The sequence below is a fragment of the Acinonyx jubatus genome, chromosome A3, assembly GCF_027475565.1.
Source record: "Acinonyx jubatus isolate Ajub_Pintada_27869175 chromosome A3, VMU_Ajub_asm_v1.0, whole genome shotgun sequence".
Taxonomy (NCBI): Eukaryota; Metazoa; Chordata; class Mammalia; order Carnivora; family Felidae; genus Acinonyx; species Acinonyx jubatus.
Window position 1 is genome coordinate 38,657,604 of NC_069388.1, and position 19,940 is coordinate 38,677,543.

General features: G+C 36.6%; 1 protein-coding gene across 10 annotated transcripts in view; it reads right to left on the bottom strand.

Moving 5' to 3' along the window:
- SEL1L2 (SEL1L2 adaptor subunit of ERAD E3 ubiquitin ligase) overlaps positions 1–19,940 on the bottom strand; it is a 121,734-nt gene that overhangs the window by 96,059 nt on the left and 5,735 nt on the right. For 3 of the 10 annotated variants that reach the window (XM_053201340.1, XM_053201339.1, XM_053201342.1), the window contains exon 2: positions 747–802. The exons of 1 other annotated variant lie outside the window; for it this stretch is intronic. Coding sequence is in view for 4 of the 9 variants with exons in the window: in XM_053201338.1 (XP_053057313.1) it covers positions 747–802; positions 18,987–19,044 (114 nt within the window). In the remaining 5 variants the exon portion in view is untranslated. Of the gene's footprint in view, positions 1–746; positions 803–1,145; positions 1,236–18,986; positions 19,268–19,940 lie in introns of those variants that run through there. 6 more of the 10 variants (XM_053201338.1, XM_027069546.2, XM_027069545.2 and 3 more) reach the window with 6 other exon arrangements.

Consider the following 19,940-nt stretch of genomic DNA (forward strand, 5'->3'; position numbering starts at 1 on the left):
TGTGATTTGCAAATGTACAGAATAGTCAGGGAAGGACCCTCCGAAAAGATGACATCTGAGCAAAAGACCCGAAGAAGGTGAGGGCAAGGAGCCACATGGTTATCTGAGTTCCAGGATGTTCTAGGCAGAAAGAGCAGAACGGTGGGTCCATGGCTAGGAGTTTCTGAGGAATAGCACAGAGCCCAGTGTGTCCAGAATGATGTAAAGAAGACAGTAGTAGGAGATGATGTGAGAGAAAAAATAGTGGGGCCAGACCACAGAGCCTAATAGGCAAGACGCTGGTTTTACAGTGTGAGATGGGATGCCAAGAAAGGGTTTCAAGTAAAGGAGCAACTTAAAAGGAGTTACATTTATAGGATTATGTTGGTTGCTAGACTGAGAATAGACTGAAAATGTTGAATCCCCTACTTCCAGATGTCAGAAGAAATCATGACGTTAATAAAGTTTAATAAGCATCTGTGACCATAAGCCAGACTGGTCTCTGTCTTTTTGTCTTAATATTTAGGACCTCAGACAAGTCCTAAGAGAAGGCTCAGGAAGTCTTATCTTCTCACTGTAGAATGAATACATATTTGTTGAGTGAATAAACAAAAAGCACTGACTGAGAATGGGAAAAAAAAGAACAGAAACAACAGCTAATAATTACTTGGTTAAGAAATTCTGAGCATGCTGAGTAAATACTACTTATAGTGCGTACAGCCTAAATTTTGTACTGGAGAAATATAATGGTTTAGCAAAATAACTACCTGTGTGGTGACATTTCTTTCCTTTTGCTTTTTATTATGCTTTTCTGCTTCGATATCTGCAATATACAAAATATTTTTATAAAATTAAAAATATTTTCTTTTAAAAAATATCAATAAATAATTCTTTTCTTAGAAAAGTTTATTTATTTTGAGAGAGAGGGAGAGAGTGTGTATGAGTGGGAAGGGCAGAGAGAAAAGGAGAGAGAGCCCCAACACAGGGCTCGATCTCATGAACTGTGAGATCATGACCTGAGCTGAAACCAAGAGTCAGACACTTAACCAACTGAACCACCCAGGTGCCCCTAAAATTTCACTAAATAATTTCTTACTGAAAAAGTTTCTAGATAACTTTTAGAACTCTAAGAATAATAGTGGAAAATAATTTAAATTTAAAGTTACCAGCATTGTGGTACAAAACAATTCCTTCACTGATAATTTTTAAAGATATAACTTTCCACCAGAGACAATCTAAATACTTTAATCGACATCCTGAAATTGAGTTAATATAAAAGAGTTAGACAAATAATAGACTAATCACAAAGCAGAAAACTTTCTGAGCTAGAACTTAATTAAAATGTGTCCATGTAAGTAAATGTCATCTATTAATAAAGAATATTAAAACATAGAAGGAATACAATCTTTTATATACTTACATATGCATTCATATGTCAGAGAGATACTAAATATTAATATAGTTGAATGATATAAATATCTGAGAAATGTAGCCTAGTATTATATCAGGCTTTGAAATCTGAGAAAATAATTTTCACAAGCATTTTTAACAAATCTTTTTTATAAAGAATAGAATATATATACACCATATAGAATACATATATAGTCCTTGGTATATTTCATTTTTGCTTATACTTGAAGTTTCTGAACTTACCGCTTCAGAAAAATAAGTCTTTGAAAACCTGATATAACAGGGTATCACATAATGTCCTGTCTACTACATTAGTAAGACTGATAATTTTCAATTACTAAAACAATTATTTGATGCATTGTAAAAATGACCCTACATATTTCTTGAAGTGTGTGATACATTCACTTTATAGACTGAAGAATTTGACTCAAGACAAATATGGATAGTTGGAATTTTATTTTTCCAAAAATTGTGAGCTTGTACTTTTTAGAGCAGATTATGAATGTTCTAGTGTTACCTCTGACATTGTATTTATTAATTTGATATGTTTTATTCTTTCTCTCACTGATGAACTTTAGTATTTGATCTCAAAAATCTGTCTTTTCTGTTTGTAAGACAGACCTTGTAGAAACTGATTCCAGGTTGTTCAATATTTAGTCCTCTGTCAAACTGGAGAAACAATTGGAAAATTCTCAATAAATATTCAACAACTTCATGGTGAAACATATGGAAAATTTTTAAAGAAATATATTTCATCAAATTATATACATTAGATACATTAGGATTGCTCTTCAGGTTCAGGGTGTAAAGTAAATTATGCCAGAATAAGAATGTTATTATAAATTAAACTTCCTTTATCCCAATGTTGCCAAGTGATCATTTTGGGGCCATTGATACTCATTATCGGGCAACATAGCATCATGGTCCACCATATGGGCTTTGAGTTGAACAGGCCTGTATGCCAGTCCTGATTTCGAATCAATTTAAGTAATTTGTTATGGTAATCTAATAAGATAATCTATGTAAAGTATTTAGCATATACTTAATACATATTCAGTACATATACATATATATATTCAGTCACATATATAATTATGACTATTATAAGAAGACCTACTTCCTTAAAGGACTGAAGATGCCTTCAAAATAATAATATACGTGAATTAGTACTTTAAAAGGATCACAGAAAATAAAACATTAATAGAGACTTAATATGTTATCAGAATTTATTAATGCTGTGCCTATAATGTGACTTTTCTCTCAATTAAGGTATTTTCTTCAAAACAAATTACTTATGGGGTGCCTGGGTGGCTCAGTCAGTTGAGTGTCCAACTTTGGCTCAGGTCATGATCTTACAGCTCGTGAGTTTGAGTCCCGCGTCGGGCCCTGTGCTAACAGCTCAGAGCCTGGAGCCTGCTTCGGATTCTGTGTCTCCCTCTCTCTCTGCCCCTAACCCACTTGCATTCTGTCTCTGTCTCTCTAAAAAATAAATAAACATTAAAAACATTTAATAAAAAACCACAAATTACTTAGCGTAACTATATTTGTGTATTAGACATCAGACAACGTGACTGATATTATAGCTACAGTAAATATGGAACAATTTTTAATCTCCATTATCATGACTAGAAAAAGTAAACTGGGAAAAGCAATGTGATTTGATCTATTCCCATTGTTATATTCCCCAAGGTACACAGAATAAAATTAGAGTTAGGATGCACAGAATATACAGACATAGAACAAGAAGTACAAAGTGTCATGTGTATTAGAGCAAGAGGAGAAAATTATGGATATTAAGTGGAATAACGTTTGTATTATACACTGGACCAGAAAATCAAGCTGTCACTGGTCACATATTAACATGAAAATTACAGGGCTAAAAGCAATTATCAAAGGTAGGATAAGTATACATAAAAATGTGGATAAAAGAATTAGTGAGATGGGAGGAGGTGTAAGAATCTAACTGAAGGAACAAACTATTTAATAGCTTAAAAGATAAAAAGAATATAAAGGTAGCTGGTCATTATTTCCAGCATAAGATGCACAACAACAACAAAAATATGTTTCTTTTCTAAATTTCAGACTTTTAGGTTTTCACCTAAAGAAAACAAAGTTTTGATGGGCTACTGGGGAACAATGCTGCTACAAACAATATCTTTCACAAAACTTTCTAGCAGGTTTTTACATATCAATTGGGGAACATTGGTGATTGCTGGAGACCTGTCCCACTGTTTCATCACTTCCCTCTATCTGAATACTGACATCAGAGGGCAGAACCAGGAACGCACAGGGTGTTGCCAAGATCCAAGGAAAATAATAGAGAGTAGTCCAGGGCCTTCATCAAGGAACACTGCCTACCCCTGGGGCAGAGAAACCTGCCAACATGTGCACCTGGCTGGATTTCCAAATTGCCATGGACCAGTGGCTGTTGTACATATCTCATTCCCCCATCCTTTTTTTTTAAATGTTTATTTATTTTTGAGAGACAGAGACAGAGTATGAGCAAGGGAGGGACAGAGAGAGAGAGAGAGAGAGAGAGAGAGAGAGCGAGCGAGCATCTAAAGCAGGCTCCAGGCTCTGAGCTGTCAACACTGAGCCCAAGGGGGGCTCAAACTTGTGAACTCTGAGATCATAACCTGAGCCGAAGTCGGACGCTTAACCAACAGCCACCCAGGTGCCTCATTCCCCCTTTAATTTCTATTTTTACTATTTTTTAAAGTTTTATTTATTTAAGTAATCTCTGCATCCAACATGGGGCTCAAACTCATAACCCTGAGATCAAGATTGCATGCTTCTCCAACTGTGCCAGCCAGGCACCCCTCATTCCCCTTTTTTAGAAGCAGTGTCTAGTATAGCATAGTTTTGGCATAGTTGCAGCACAGAGAATTATGAGAAACAATAAATCATTGTTACTTCAAACCACTAAGTTTTGGGTTGTTATGCAGCAGTTGATGACTGAAAGCTGTCTGTTTCTTCAGCCTACTAGGACTCCTTGCATAGAATTCTCAATTCTCAAAAGCTACATTAGACCAATAAATAATGCCCAAATAAATAATATATAATATACTCATAGTGTTGAGAAAAGGATTAGAAGAAAATAATATCCAGGGATATTTATTGTCTTGATGAAAATTCTTTTCAGATCCACTTTCTCATGAAAGGCTTGATATACATTAACTCCTGGTTTTATCATTTATTTCCCCAGCATGGCCAATGTCCTTTCTTTCCAAGACATAGTTTATCTTCCTTTTAATGGACACTGATTAACGTGACTAAGATTCTGAAAAAAAAAAAGAAAGAAAGAAAAGAAAAAGAAACCACCACCACAACAACCAAAAAACTCCCCAAAACACACAAAAAAAACCACCTCTGTACTCTATGAGGGAATCTGCCTGGGAAGTTATAGGCAAATAAAATGTTTGCTGGTTTGTGCAGACAACATTGGACAACATTAGTTCCAACAAATGGAACTAAACAGAAGTATTTTATTGATTCTACTGTCCTAGTTCTCTAAAATGGTGCTTTATGCCTTAGCTTCTTTGACCATTACATGTAATAATAGTATAAAAAATACTAACTATTGGTTCTTTTCTGACCTATCTTTCAGACTCTGTGTCGTACACTGGCTTCTGTGACTTTAAACTATCCTGGATATCCTTTTTCCTTTCAAACCCCTATTTTAGATATCCTCTTTGGTTTTATATCTGCTAATGATTGTGTATTTCTCAATGCCAGTCCTCACCTCTTCTCTTTGGCATGACCTAAGAGTTGAGCTGGGTTAGCAAGGACTTTGGAGTGGACAGATGCAGAGTGCAGAAGGTCAGGAACTACAAAAGGATAATACACTGATTCCAGAACAGGCAGCCACTTAAGAAGTAAAAGCCTGGGAATTAAACTGTAATGACTGGAAAGCAGAATAACACAAGTCATAGGAAAATCCACAGAAGGAATCCAGGACGGCAGAGGTGAGACAAGTGATAAGAGACAAACCTGGCAACAAGGATGGTTCCAAAACCTGGGACTAGTAACATGGGAGCAGGTGAAACCAGGGATAGCAGTGCGTAGATGTGTCTAAGTCACCAGAAATGGGTACACAACTGGGGAGACGTAGGAGTAAGAAGAGTGAGGGTTTGTACCTACAAACATCCAGAGAAAATTTCTGTCAAAGGGATTTCTGTAGGGGTGAGTTTTCAGTTTCCTGTGGAAAGCCTAGCATAAATCAGACCGTCATCATTTCATGACTACATTCTTACAACAGCCTCCTAACAGATTTAATCATGATTGCTCTAATTTTAATCCAATTTACATCTACCCTCAGAATAATTTTCCTTGAGTACTGTTTCCAGCAAGGCACACATCTGCTTAAAAACCCACAAGTCCCTGTAGCTTACTGTATAAACACTAACTCCCTATGTTGACTTCCAGTTTCCTCTAGTCAGATTTAACTCCACATTTACAAGTATTTTTTAAATACAAATAATCTGTTTCACTAGCTCCTGACTACTATTTGAAAGTTTTCTGCTTCACTTTCTGTAAATTTAACAATTCCTATTGAATGGACTAAAAGTTATCTATTAAAAATTCAAAATTACCAGATATAATTTTAGGTCATTTATTATTTTTGGTTTGTGAGATAGTTTTGGACATCATCAACACTGATGTTCAGAAATAACATTTCATTATCTCCTTACTTAGCCATGTGACCTTGGATAAGTTATTTAACTGCTCTGAGCTTCAGTACTGTACCTATCTCTGGAGTAGATATGAAGACAGAGTAGAATTATTATTATTATTTTTTAAGTGTCCCAATTTATTTACTTATTTAATATAATTTATTGTCAAATGGTTTCCATACAACACCCAGTGCTCATCCCAATAAGCGCCCTCCTCAATGCCAATCACCCACTTTCCTCTCTCCCACATCCCCCATCAACCCTCAGTTTGTTCAAGACAGAGAACTAAAGTGTAGTGTTTGGTGTTTATTAAATACACGGTGGCTGAATAATAAATGTCAGTTCCTCTCTCTTCTCCAAAGGCCTACCTTTTTTTAAATACATACATACATACATATATATGTGTGTGTGTGTGTATATATATATATATATATTTATATAATTTATTCTCAAATTAGTTAACATACAGTGTGTAAAGTGTGCTCTTGGTTTTGGGGGTAGATTCCTATGGTTCATTACTTACATATAACACCCAGTGCTCATCACGACAAGTACCCTCCTTATGCCCATCCCATTTTCCCCTCCCCCCCACCTCCCCATCAATCCTCAGTTTGTTCTCTGTATTTAAGAGTCTCTTATGGTTTGCCTCCCTCCCTCTCTGTAACTATTTTTCCCCCTTCCCTTCCCCCATGGTGTTCTGTTAAGTTTCTCAAGATGCACATAAGAGTGAAACATATGATATCTCTCTTTCTCTGACTTATTTTACTTAGCATAATACCTTCCAGTTCCATCCACATTGCTGCAAATGGCATGATTTCATTCTTTCTCATTGCCAAGTAGTATTCCATTGTATATAAAAACCACATCTTCTTTATCCATTCGTCGGTTGATGGACATTCAGGCTCTTTCTATAATTTGGCTATTGTTGAAAGTGCTGCTATAAACATTGGGGTACAAGTGCCCCTATGAATCAGCACTCCTGTATCCTTTGGCTAAATTCCTAGTAGTGCTATTGGGTCATAGGGTAGTTCTATTTTTAATTTTTTGAGGAATCTCCACACTGTTTTCCAGAGTGGCTGCACCAGTTTGCATTCCCACCAATAGTGCAAGAGGGTTTCCATTTCTCCACATCCTCGCCAGCATCTGTTGTTTCTTGGGTTGTTAATTTTATCCAAAGGCCTACCTTTTAAAAGCAAATGTTATCAACATCTGTGAGAAAATCACTTCCCTTACTGAAATAAAATTAAGAAACTATATAGGGTAAACACTGGGAGAAGAATCTCCTACTGGATTTTACCTTCTCTTTGGCTTTTTCTCACGTAGCCACTGCAAACACCTTTCCCTTCAAACTCCTTTCCTGTGGTTACTCTTACCATATCTAAAACACATTGGAATTTTCAAAATAGAGTTAATAATCCCAAGGAAGAACAAAAAAAATGTAAAAGGCATGGACAGAGTCCAGTATACATTGGCAGATCTCTGGTTCCATAATAGCTCAACTGAATTCTCCCTGATTCTATCTCACTCCTTTTTCTAGAAGAATTTCTGCCATTCCCAGAAGAGCCACTCTAACTTATACTTCCACACATGGCATATCAGGATATAAATCTTTCCTCAACCTAACCAACACTTATTTTTGCAAATGTATTGGGATAAACTGATATTTCATTGTTAATTTCCATTTACAGATTACCAGCAAGATCACATTTAGGGGCATTTGTATTTTCCTCTCCAAGGAACAGACTGTTAGATATTTTCCCCATCTTTCTATTAAGCTTTTTAAGAAAATATCTTTAGGAGTCTTAAAATATATTCTGGATATTATTTGATTGGTGTTTATGTTATAGATATATTTTTAAGTCTGTTAGTAGCCTTTTAACTATTTATGGTATCCTTTGCAGCACAGTTGTTTTAAATTCAAATGCAGTCAAAACTATCAATCTTTTCTTCACCTATAACCTTTGTGTAACGTGTGTGTATGTGTGCATGCACGCGTGTCTTGTTCAAGGCCTTACTAATCATTTGAATGTACATTTTCCTGCATTCCCTTCAGCCATTTTTATAGTTTTCCTATTCCTGTTTATGTTTCTGATCAATCTGGAATCAGTTTTTTTTGACTGGCATGAAGCGGAACCTGGCTTTTACTAATGAATAGACAATTTGACAATAACATTCATTACAGTCCATCTTTTTTTTTTTTTTAATTTTTTTTTCAACGTTTATTTATTTTTGGGACAGAGAGAGACAGAGCATGAACGGGGGGAGGGGCAGAGAGAGAGGGAGACACAGAATCGGAAACAGGCTCCAGGCTCTGAGCCCTCAGCCCAGAGCCCGACGCGGGGCTCGAACTCACGGACCGCGAGATCGTGACCTGGCTGAAGTCGGACGCTTAACCGACTGCGCCACCCAGGCGCCCCTTACAGTCCATCTTTTATCCAGTGTACTAAGAAACCTTTTGGTAAGAATTTCTCATTTGTACATTGTTTCATTTTTAAACTCTCTGCTCTATTTTCTTGATGTATTTGCCTATTATTCTGGTAATACACTATTTACTGTAGTTTATAATTGCATACTTCACTATTTGGTTGAGCAAGAACTTCTCTGTGCAGATACAAGTGCACATATGCACACATACCCTTGTTCCTCTTTTAAAAACTTGTCTTGGGAATTTTAGTATATATTTTCTCATTTCCTCTCTAGATGAGTATTAGAATAAGGTTGTCAGATTCATTTAAAAAAATGTATTGATATTTTCACTGGGATTGCACTGGATTTACCTGTTAATTTACAAAGACCTGGCATATTTATAATACTGAGATTCATTCAGGTGTATAGACTTGATTTATTCAATTTTCTGTTTAATGCTCTTCAGCAAATTTTCATTTTTATTACTCATATATGCCTTGTCTAATTTTTATTAAATTTATTCCCAGCTATTTTTAAACTTCTGTCACTCTTGTGAAAGGGACATCCCCCCCCCACCAAGTTTTAATTTAAATTCCAGTTAGTTAGCATACAGTGTAATATTAGTTTGAGGTGTAGATTTTAGTTACTCATCGCTTACATACAATACCCAGTGCTCATCACAAGTGCCCTCTTTAATAGCCATCACCCATTTATCCATCCCACCACCTACCTCCCCTCCAGTAACCCTCAGTTTATTCTCTATAGTTGAGTTTGTTTACTGTTTTGCGTCTTTGCCCCCCTGCCCTGCCCCATGTTCATCTATTTTGTTTCTTAAATTCCACATGTGTGAAATCATATGGTATTTTCTTTCTCTGTCTGACTTATTTCTCTTAGCATAATACTCCCTAGATCCATCCACATTGTTGCAAATAGCAAGAGTTCATTATTTTTTATGGCTGAGGAATATTCCATTATACACACACACATGCACACACACACATGTATATGTATATACAATTTCTTTATCCATTCATCAGTTGGCGGGCATTTGGGCTCTTTCCATAATTTGGCTATTGTTGATAATGCTGCTATAAACATTGGGTGCATGTATACCTTTGAATCAGTATTTTAATCCCTTGGGTAAATACCTAGTAATGCAATTTCTGGCAATTTCTGGATGGTAGGGTAGTTCTATTTTTAACTTATTGAGGAACCTCCATACTGTTTTCCAGAGTGGCTACACCAGTTTGCAACCCACCCAACGGTGTAAGAGGGTTTGCCTTGTGAAAGAGATTTTTAAAAATGAATTTGATTGTTATATTTTTTAAAATTAAAACGAACATTTACTAAGCTGTATCATGTCTGAAAGGTTTCTTTGGTTACCATTGATTTTTAGCATTCCTCTTAAATTCATGCTTTATTTTCCTGGAGCACATCTTCTAGTCAATATTTAGCTAGGATTTGTGGGTGATAAATTTTCTGAATCCATTCATGTATAAAGATGTCTTATTTTGCCATTACACTTTACAGTTTGTCAGGTTATGTAATTCTAGATGCAAAATCATTTTACCTCAGTACTTAGAAAATATTTCTCCAGTATCTTTTTGTACCCAATGTTACTAATGAATTTGAAGTCAACATGCTGCTTTTCACCTTGTAAATAATGTATTTTTTCTCTTTAGAATCTTTACAGGGGCGCCTGGGTGGCTCAGTCGGTTAAGCGTCTGACTTCAGCTCAGGTCACGATCTCGCGGTACGTGAGTTCGAGCCCTGCGTAGGGCTCTGGGCTGATGGCTCAGAGCCTGAAGCCTGCTTCCGATTCTGTGTCTCCCTCTCTCTCTGCCCCTCCCCCGTTCATGCTCTGTCTCTCTCTGTCTCAAAAATAAAAACGTTAAAAAAATTAAAAACAAAAGAAGCTTTACAATGTTCTGATTATCCATAAAGTACTAAACATTTACCATTATTTTCTAGGAGTGGGTCTTGTCTCAATCTTCCTCCTTGGCACTCAGTGGAACTTAATCTAAAAACTCTAAAAAAGGTTTTTTTAAGATCTGGGGAGTTTTATTTAATTTCTTTATTTCTTCCTCTCAGTTCTTCTATTTTCTCTTTTTGGAGATCCCATTATGTGAATTTGTAACTTTTAGATGGATCCTCCATGTTCTTGAACCTTTATTTCATACACATCATCTCTTTTGTCCATTTTCATTGTGTTTATAAAAGAATTTCTCTGTTTCATTTTTGAGCTTCTGGGTTGCTATTCAGCTCTGTCAATTTTGGCATTCAGCCTTGAGGTTTTTATTTTTATTATCATATATTTCAATACCAAAATAGCTCATCTTTTTTCTTTCATTAAGGCATGTTCTTCTTTCATGGATACAATATCATCTCTAAATTTCATGATAATCATTTTAATGTTCTGAAGACTGCAACGATTTCCTCTACTTGTTCTGTTTCCTCAGGTATTATAGTGTGTGTGTGTAGGCTGATGCTTTTATGTGGTTACTTTTCCTCATGTTGGACTTGGATTTTCCCTCTTAACCTGTCTCTGAATGCTATAACAATCACCTCAGCCTGTCACCAGTTACCTTATGGGTGTTGGAGGAGATGCTATCAGGATGTGTCAGACAGGACCTAGTCATCTGGGAATAGGTGCTCCCTCAGTATCATTAGCCATTTGCAGCAGACATTACATCACTGCCAAAATGCCACCCCAAACCTCATGCTTTGTCTCCTTGTGTACTGAATTTATTTTTACTATATACTGAAAACTTTATCTCAGTGGATTAAGACCTAAAATGAAGTTGCTTTCCAATGGAGAGAACATGAATTTGATTTTGCCAGGGCAGTACAAGCACAGGACAATCTTAGATTGAGTTCTAGGCTCAGGGTGCCTGGGATTACCCAAGCTGTAAATCTCCAATGGAGCTGGTCTGTGACCATAACTTCTCAGGAATGTATTTTTTTCCCTCTTACTTTACTCTGTGTTTTGCTAGGTGTTAAGTTTCTGCAGACCCCTGGACTTGGGAGGGGTGGGTTTACTTCTGGTCTGCCCTTATCACAAGAGTACAGTACTTTATGGTCCTTGGTGGATGTTGAAAAGGTCTCCTATTAGACTCCTCACCTTGGAAAGATCCTGAGAGTCAGATTCTGTTCTCCTTGCTTTGTGAGGCCACAAAAACCAAAGGCCACATTTGCCTGGCTTAGGCTAACAGCGGCTTTGATGTTCAGGCACAGGACTGGGACCAAGGTGAGGCAAGTCCCGGCCCTGCTGAGGTGCTCTTGTGCTTACTTCTCTTGATTCTAGCAATTCCTTAGATTTTTTTATCTGGTAGTTCTTTACCATCTTCTCAACTCTGATGCATTTAAGAAGCTTGTATATTTTATGCACAATTTTTTTTTTTTCAGTGGGATGGTTGGACCAAATAGCCTGGTCACCTAGCCTTTCATTACTAGAAATGAAAATTCTGCTGTCTCCTTTGCATATGGAGGTGGTGGTCATGAGGAGGGTAGGAGTCAGACTGCTAGGCTGCAGCTGCTATTGTTTCCAACCAACAATCCTCTCTTTTTGCCCCAAGGATCCTTTCCTTTTTCCTGAACCCACTTGTATGTCATTTCTAACCATATTCTCTTTTGTACATTTTTGGGTAAAAGTTTCTACTTTTAATCCATTCTATCTTTTATTTTGTCTTTTAGGTTATTCATAATTTCTTTTTCATTAAGGGCATTCCTACTTGTTTTCCAGAGACTATGAATTGTTTTCGAAGACTATGTTCTATCAGGGAAGCTTCAGGGTATACACTTTTTCCAAAGTGAGAATATTCTCTTCAAGTCCAGCACTGTAATCTTGGTGCTACCTCTGTGAGGCAGACTTACAGAAGTCTTAAGAAACCGGTTTTTCTTGTCTACTCTATCTCATTGGTTGATGAACTACAGAAATAAAATTTGATGGCTACAGTAAATAAATTTCAGATGCCAGTAAAATATAAAATCAGTGAAAAATGATTAAATGCCACTGTTAGAGTTTATATAATCATCATACTGCCAGAACAACTGGTTGAAAAGCAAGTAACTCAATCAGTCACCTAGCTGTTTGTTCTATACAGCAGCAAACGTATGTACACTACATTTTAAAATGTTTGAATGATGAATTGAATATTTTATTTTTCATCTGGCTGCTTGGCAATATGTCGAAACAGCCTGAGGTAAGTAAATATGATTATGAGGCAAAAACTCAGAGCAGTCCACTTTGGAGAATACAGACTTAGAAATAACAAACAGGTGATACAGAGTAAAAACAAGAGAAAATGTGATTCCTACTGTACAATTCCTGTTTTAGTAAACTCTGTATTGCAGGGTTTTGAAAATCTGTAAATCTCGAATAGTAGACATAAAAATATCTGCATGACCTACTCCACAGGTTTTGGGAATGTGTTATAAAAATTTTAAAGTGTTACAAGTGCTAATTTAAAAAATTGTTGAGAACCTGATGAGGAAGTTAAAAACTAACTCAATTATGAGACTGTGATGCATGAGAAAGGTGCATGTACTATGAGGAAGGGCTTGGGAAAGTTTTTTTTTTTTTTTTAAGGTGGGGAGGAAGTAGAACTTGAAATGGACCTTAAAAGATGAGTAGGATGTTATGCTGTAGATTTCTGGTGGTGATGGGAAGAAAATGGAATGACAGTCCATTCCTGCAGTCGGGCCAGCTTTGTGAACCATTCAACTGCAGAAAAGATTGAGAAAGACATCAAAGTGAGAGAGTTAGGTGGTATACTGAGTAGCTACTAGTTTAAATTAGTTAAATTAGTTGAAATAAAATATGTGTGTAGCAGAGACAAAAAAGAAAGGAAGTCAGGATCTAATTGCATAGGATTTTGACTGCTAGACAAGACACTGGGATTTTATTTGGCATAAAGTAGGTGCTTGAAAATTATGACCAAGTCTGGGGTTTAGGAATATTATTTCTGGAAGTACTGTATTGTAAATAAGAGGAGAGTTAGAAGTGCAGTCATGTAGGGGCACCTGGGTGCTCAGTCAGTTAAGTGTCCAACTTTGGCTCAGGTCATAATCTCACAGTTTGTGAGTTCGAGTCCCACATCAGGCTCTGTGCTGACAGCTCTGAGCCTGGAGCCTACTTTGGATTCTGTGTCTCCCTCTCTCTCTGCTCCTGTCCTGCTCACATGCTGTCTCTCCCTCTCAAAAATAAATACTTATTTAAAAAATAAAAAAAAAAAGAAGTGCAGTCATGTAGATAAAAGATACTAAAATGAGACCCTAAATTGAGACATGAAAATGCATAGATGGGAGAAGCACTATGGAGTTGACAGGATTTGTTTAAGGAATAAAGGAATTTATGATGGTAAAGGATTAGAAGATTCTGGCTCCAGATGTGGCTTTGCAGAATGCCCCTGAAGAATCAATTTGACTACTCTGGGCCTCAGTCCTATCATCTATACAAAACATTAAATTAGATGATACTTAGTGCATTATAACTGTATGACTATACAATTTTCAGGTTTTGTTCTTGAGAACTAGGGGAGCAGGGAGGGATGTTGATGCCATTAATAAGAGAAGAAATACAGAAGAGGAGCTAAATTTGAGGTTGAATTTAAGGTGTTTGCAGGCCATATACTACTGGTGATATCATCATGCTGCTGATGTGCACATCTAGAGATAGGCAGGAAGGTCTAGGATGCAAATACATGTGTAAAAGAAGCTGGGGCTTGGGAAGGAGTAGCAGAGACATAGAATATGAGAGCCAATTTCTGAACTTTGGGCATAACATTTAAAGGGAGGATTGAGAAAGATAAGCCAGTGAGACAGTTTAAGATTCTACATAGGTAGAGGGGGAAAAGAAGATGGAGAAAAGTGTCAAGTGTTGTATAGAGGTTAAGAAACAACAGTAGTGAGAGGCCACTAGATTTGTAATCAGTGGGCTATTGCTATTCTTTGAGAGGGCAGTCTTAATGGATGGGAAGTAGATCTTAGGATCAATCAAGAGCAGGTAGAGGGCTATCACTGGCAGACAGAATTCTTGGGGCAGGTATGTGACAAGAGAGACACATGAGCCCTTGTACACAGAAAATGGAATAGAATTGGGAAGAGTGTCAGAAGGAGGCAGTTCCTCTAAGCAGCCTGAGTAACCTGAAATGAAGCTGATGCAGGGACATTAATGGGTTCAGCTATGAGGTGGGGGGGGGGGGGGGAGGGTCTGTTCATCCAGCTCTTCTCAGGCTGAGGGCTGCCCTCCTCCCATTGAGTGCTGTCCTATTGAATTGTTCCAAAGAGTAGTAGTCATTGTAGAAGTAGTAGTAATATTGTAGAGTTGTAGAAACCTTTCAGATAAACCTAGGTTATGAAGAAAGAGCCTTATATTTTTCAAGACAATTCACAAAAGAGAAATCAGCTTCCTTACTGATTTATAACATAACGCAGTAATCAAATTTCTCTATAATAGTGAGCAATCCCATCATGACACATGTGCTCTTTCCTGCTTCTCTTCAAGGAAAGATGCTCTAGATACTTGCAATGTATTTGTTCCCTGTTTAGAAGTATAATGTAAAAGAACTGAAAGGAAGCAAAGGTAACTCAGAACTCCTAAATTCTACAAGTTATTTAAAACAGCACTGGTAATAGCAAGCCCATTAAAAATTTTTTTTTAAATGTTTATTTATTTATTTTTGAGAGATATCACTTCTCGGCCTTTTGGCTAAGATCAAGTGTATTTAATTTTGAGAGAGAGACAGAGCATGAGCAGGGGAGGGACAGAGAGAGAGAGGGAGACACAGAATCTAAAGCAAGCTCCAGGCTCTAAGCTGTCGACACAGAGCCCAACACAGGGCTTGAATTCATGGACAATGAGATCATGACCTGAGCCTAAGTCGGACGCTTAACTGATTGAGCCACCCAGGAGCCCCAGCAAGCCGCTTTATGTAACAGTAAGATATAGTCTGCTTGTACTGCTTAGGCTCAGTATCCTCTGCAACACGTCCAGGACTTGGCCTTAGTGTGGCCCTGACAGGGACCTAGATATGATTGCTAGACAATTGCTTTCTGAATTCTGATTAGTTTCAGATTGATGAGCTACTTGCCTTTTTCAACTGGGATAGAATTGCTACATGGGTGTCAGGGAATGCTATAAACTTTCTATTTCATTTTGTTTTATATCATATATTTTTTAAACTGTAGAACTTGTATGATAGTGAAGAATTACTGCTAGAAGGAGATAGACAAATTAGGAAAACCTTGGATCCTAGATAATTTAGAGCCAGAAGTTCTGGCAATGTCTTTTCTCTGCCTCAGTTATATACCTTACACTACCTTAAATCAGAAGCTGGTTTTGGAAGTATGGAAAGAGAAAATACTGTTGATTTTACTTCCATTTTCTAAGCCACACTTTGGAATAAACTATGCATTTTTTTCCAGCAGAATGAACTACTTTTTATTAAGGATTTACCAAAAGGGAAAAAAATGTCAGAAACTCTTTTAGAACTTTCCCTAGGTCAATGCAGAGTCAGGAACAATCACATAGTTATGGCAGCTTCCCTCTCTCAATAATTTTACATAGGGGAAGTCAAAGTATATTGAGCATCAAGTGAAAAAATGTATAAAAAACAATACGCAAGTTTGCAAGGTATATGTGAGTGAAAAAAACGCAGCCCTGTCTGTTCTGCCTGGAGATCTAGGGTTATAAAGGCTGGAAAAGAAAAAAACAGAGTGGGGTAAAACCTGATTTTGGGTACGAACCACAGGTCTTATAGCGTGGCTTGTAAAGTAACTGTCTTGTCCCCTAACTACTTCCCTGGGTCTCTGTAGACCTGCAATCAATAAATTATCTCTTAAAGACTCAAGTCTGACCTTGCAAAGTGCCATAATACAGAAAGAACTCTGTAATTATCATCACTGTCTCTACTTTCTCTCTTCCTATTCACTCCCATCAATTGAAATCAGGTTTTGTCCCTGCTTCTCTGATAAAACTATCCTGGAAAGGTAAAGACTTCCCTGTTGTTAAATCTAGTGATACCTTGTTGGCTCTTACCTCACTTCCATACTCTCTCTGGCATTTGGACATGCCCATCTTCTAGGGACACTCTTACTTTGGACTCTTATGTCACTATTCTCTCTAGCCTTGTCATCCATTTGCTCCTCTCAGTCCCCACTCTTATTGTTATAGTTAAATCCTCATTGTGGCATCTTATTGTGGTTTTGATTTGCATTTTCTTAAGGACAAATGATGCTGAATATCTTTTCATGCATTTTATGGTCATCTTTGTATCATTTTTGGAGAAATGTCTATCCAATTCCTTAGGTACATACCCAAGAGAAATGAAAGCAGATGTCCAAACAGAAAATTTGTATACAAATATTCATCACCCATTAAAAAACTGGTTTGCTGTTTTGCTGATGAGTTTGTAAAAGTTATTTATATATTCCGAATGCTAAACCTTATTGGATATATGATCTGCAAAAACTTTCTCCTTTTGTGTGGATTGTTATTTCAGTTTCTTGATGATGTCCCTTGAAGCATAAAAATGCTTAATTTTGATGATGTCTAGTTTATCTGTTTCTTTTTTTTTTTGTGCTTTTAATGATATACCTAACAAATCATTGCCTAATGAAGGTCACAAAAATTTATGCCTGTTTTCTTCTAAGAGATTACATCTTTAGTTACTATATTTACATCTTTGACTCATTTTACATTAGGTGTGAGGTAGGTATCCAAATTCACTCTTTTTGCATGCGGCTTTCCAGTCATCCCCATCATTTGCTAAAGAAATTATTCTTTTCCTTCTCCATTGAGTTGCCTGGCATGTTTGCCAAAAATCATCTGGCCATAAATTTGAGGGTTTAATTCCAAACTCTCAGTGATATTCCACTGACCTATGTCTGTCCTCATGTCAGTCTCATACAGTCTTGATTACTGTGGCTTTGTAGTAAATGTTTAAATTGGAAAGTGTGTGTCCTTCAAATTTGTTCTTTTTGTTTAAAAACATCCACTTCTATATTAATTTTCAGATAATTTTCTTAATTTCTGCAAAGAAGTCAGCTGGGATTTTATATTGAATCTCTAGATCAATTTGGAGAGTATTGCTGTCTTAATATTAAGGTTTCCAAACTATGAACATGAGAAGTATTTTCTTTTTATGTTTATTTATTTTAAGACACACACACACACAGAATATGAATCCCAGGCAGGATCCACACGCTGTCAGCGTTGAGCCCCATGCAGTGTTCCATCCCACGAACTGTGAGATCGTGACCCAAGTTGAAATCGAGTCAGATGCTTAACCTACTGAGCCCCCCCGGTGCCCTGAGAAGTGTTTTCATTTATTAGGGTTTTCTTTAATTTCTTTCAACAATATTTGTAGTTTTCAGAGTAAGAGCTTTGTACTTTTGTTAAATGTATTACCAGTAACTATTCTTCTTGATGCTATTCTAAATGGAACTGTTAATTTCATTTTTTTTTGTTTGTTCATTGTGACTGTAAAGAAATAGAATTGACTTTTGTTTATTAGCCTTTTATCCTGCAACCTTGCTCAACTCATTTCTTAGTTCTAATAATTTTATAGTGGATACCTTAGGATATTCTGTATATTAGATTCTGTCTTTAGTGAATACAGATAGTTTTACTTTTTCTTTTCCCATCCTGTCCACCACAAGTACAGGTGAGGTGTGGATTTTTCGAAGATGCTTTTTATTATTAAGTTGAGGAAGTTTCTTTCTATTTCAAATTTGAGGAGTGTTTTTATCAGAAAGGGATGTTGAATTCTGTCAAATGTTTTTTTTTTTTTTTTTTTTTTTCATCAATTGAGATGACCGTGTGTGGTCTTTATCTTTTACTCTATTGATGTGGTGTGTTACATTAATTAATTTTTGGATATTATACCAACCTTGCATTCTTAGATTAAATGTACATGAATATTTCTTAGGTTGAATTCAGGAAGAGTAAATTATCTGAGGACTGAGTAAAAATTAATTCAATAAAAGGCCAGAGAAACAAGACTGGAAAATAATTTCCATTTTAAGATAGTAACTAGTTAGAAATCCTAGAAACTTTGGAAATACAAATGTTACTGTGAAAAGATTAAAAAAGGCTGTAAGAATATAAATTAATGCACAACTCTTTGAGTCCTCTACTTTTCCATTAAAGTCCTGGAACTAAATATTCATAATATTCTGGATTCAACAAAATTTAACAACCTGTCTCAAATATCCCTACTCTATAAAAATTACTTTAATGCTTTCCTCATAAATTGCTCAATCTTTTCTATTTTTCCCTCCTTCCCTTTCTCCCTCCCTCCTTCTCTTTCTCTCATACACACATCTTTGCCAGGTATTATCCTAAATAAGAGTATCACTGATTTCTATCCTGTTTGGATATTCTTAAGTACTTACCCCCCAAATGGTATCAATTGGGAGTATAGTGAGGTTACTTATGATCTTCGAATCAGCTTCTACCCTTACTACCGTTAAAGAGAGAAGACCCTCATAGACAACCATAAAGACAGAAAAACTTACTTTTAATTATGACCCCAAGAATGATCAATATCTCTATTAACAGGGACAGGGGCTTCATCTTCTCATAAGCAGTTCCTCCTTACTTATAACACAGGCAGAACTAGGTGGCTGGCCCACAAGTTTCCTCTTACAGGTTTGCAGGGGTCAGGATTTGGTTGCTAAGCAACCATTTCCTTACTCTTGGGCCAATGAGCTGCCAGAAAGTTCCTTTCAACTGGAATGAAGGCAGCTACTGGAGAGAGCAGGCTATGGGGAGGGAACCATATCTAGTCTGCTAGTCTGGTGGGAGGGAGATAAGGAGTATGTTTAAGATATGTAAGAGTTGCTCTCTGAAAGGAAAGAAATAAACCAGAAGTCCAATTTGTACATGTCCACAATAACATTCAAGTCATTTTCAGAACTGCTAGAAGTGTTTATTTTTATGTTACCTTCAGTGTTGCAAGCTGCACTTATATGAAAACACAATTAAGTACGTGAGCTGACCTAACATCATCCTTTACTCTAACATCTGAAGGCGATGGTGCACGGGAAGCATATGGATCAAGTCTGCTTTCGTCGCCATCTTGGTGAAAATGTTTATCCTCTTTTTGAGTAAAGAACTGCTGAGGTTTTACTGGGACAAAGGCAAACAAATTCCAGTGATCATTTTTTTTTAAAAGGCATTTCATTACACTTTCCTTAAAAGTTATTTAAAAATGCCCTCTTCATTGTCTTTAACGATATGGGCAGTTCATAAGTGAGTACCCTCAAGGCTTGAACCAGAAATGAAAATGAATATTTAGGTAAAAGCATGGGAATATTAAGACTATCCAAGGAATGGAACTGAGAAATTATGCCTAAAATATATCCAACATTTACAGTGTGTACAGGTAATTACTTCAGAAATAGACATATTTATTGCCTTGAATTTCCAGGTTTACTCCCTTTGTTAGTTTCCCAATGCTTTAATCTCTC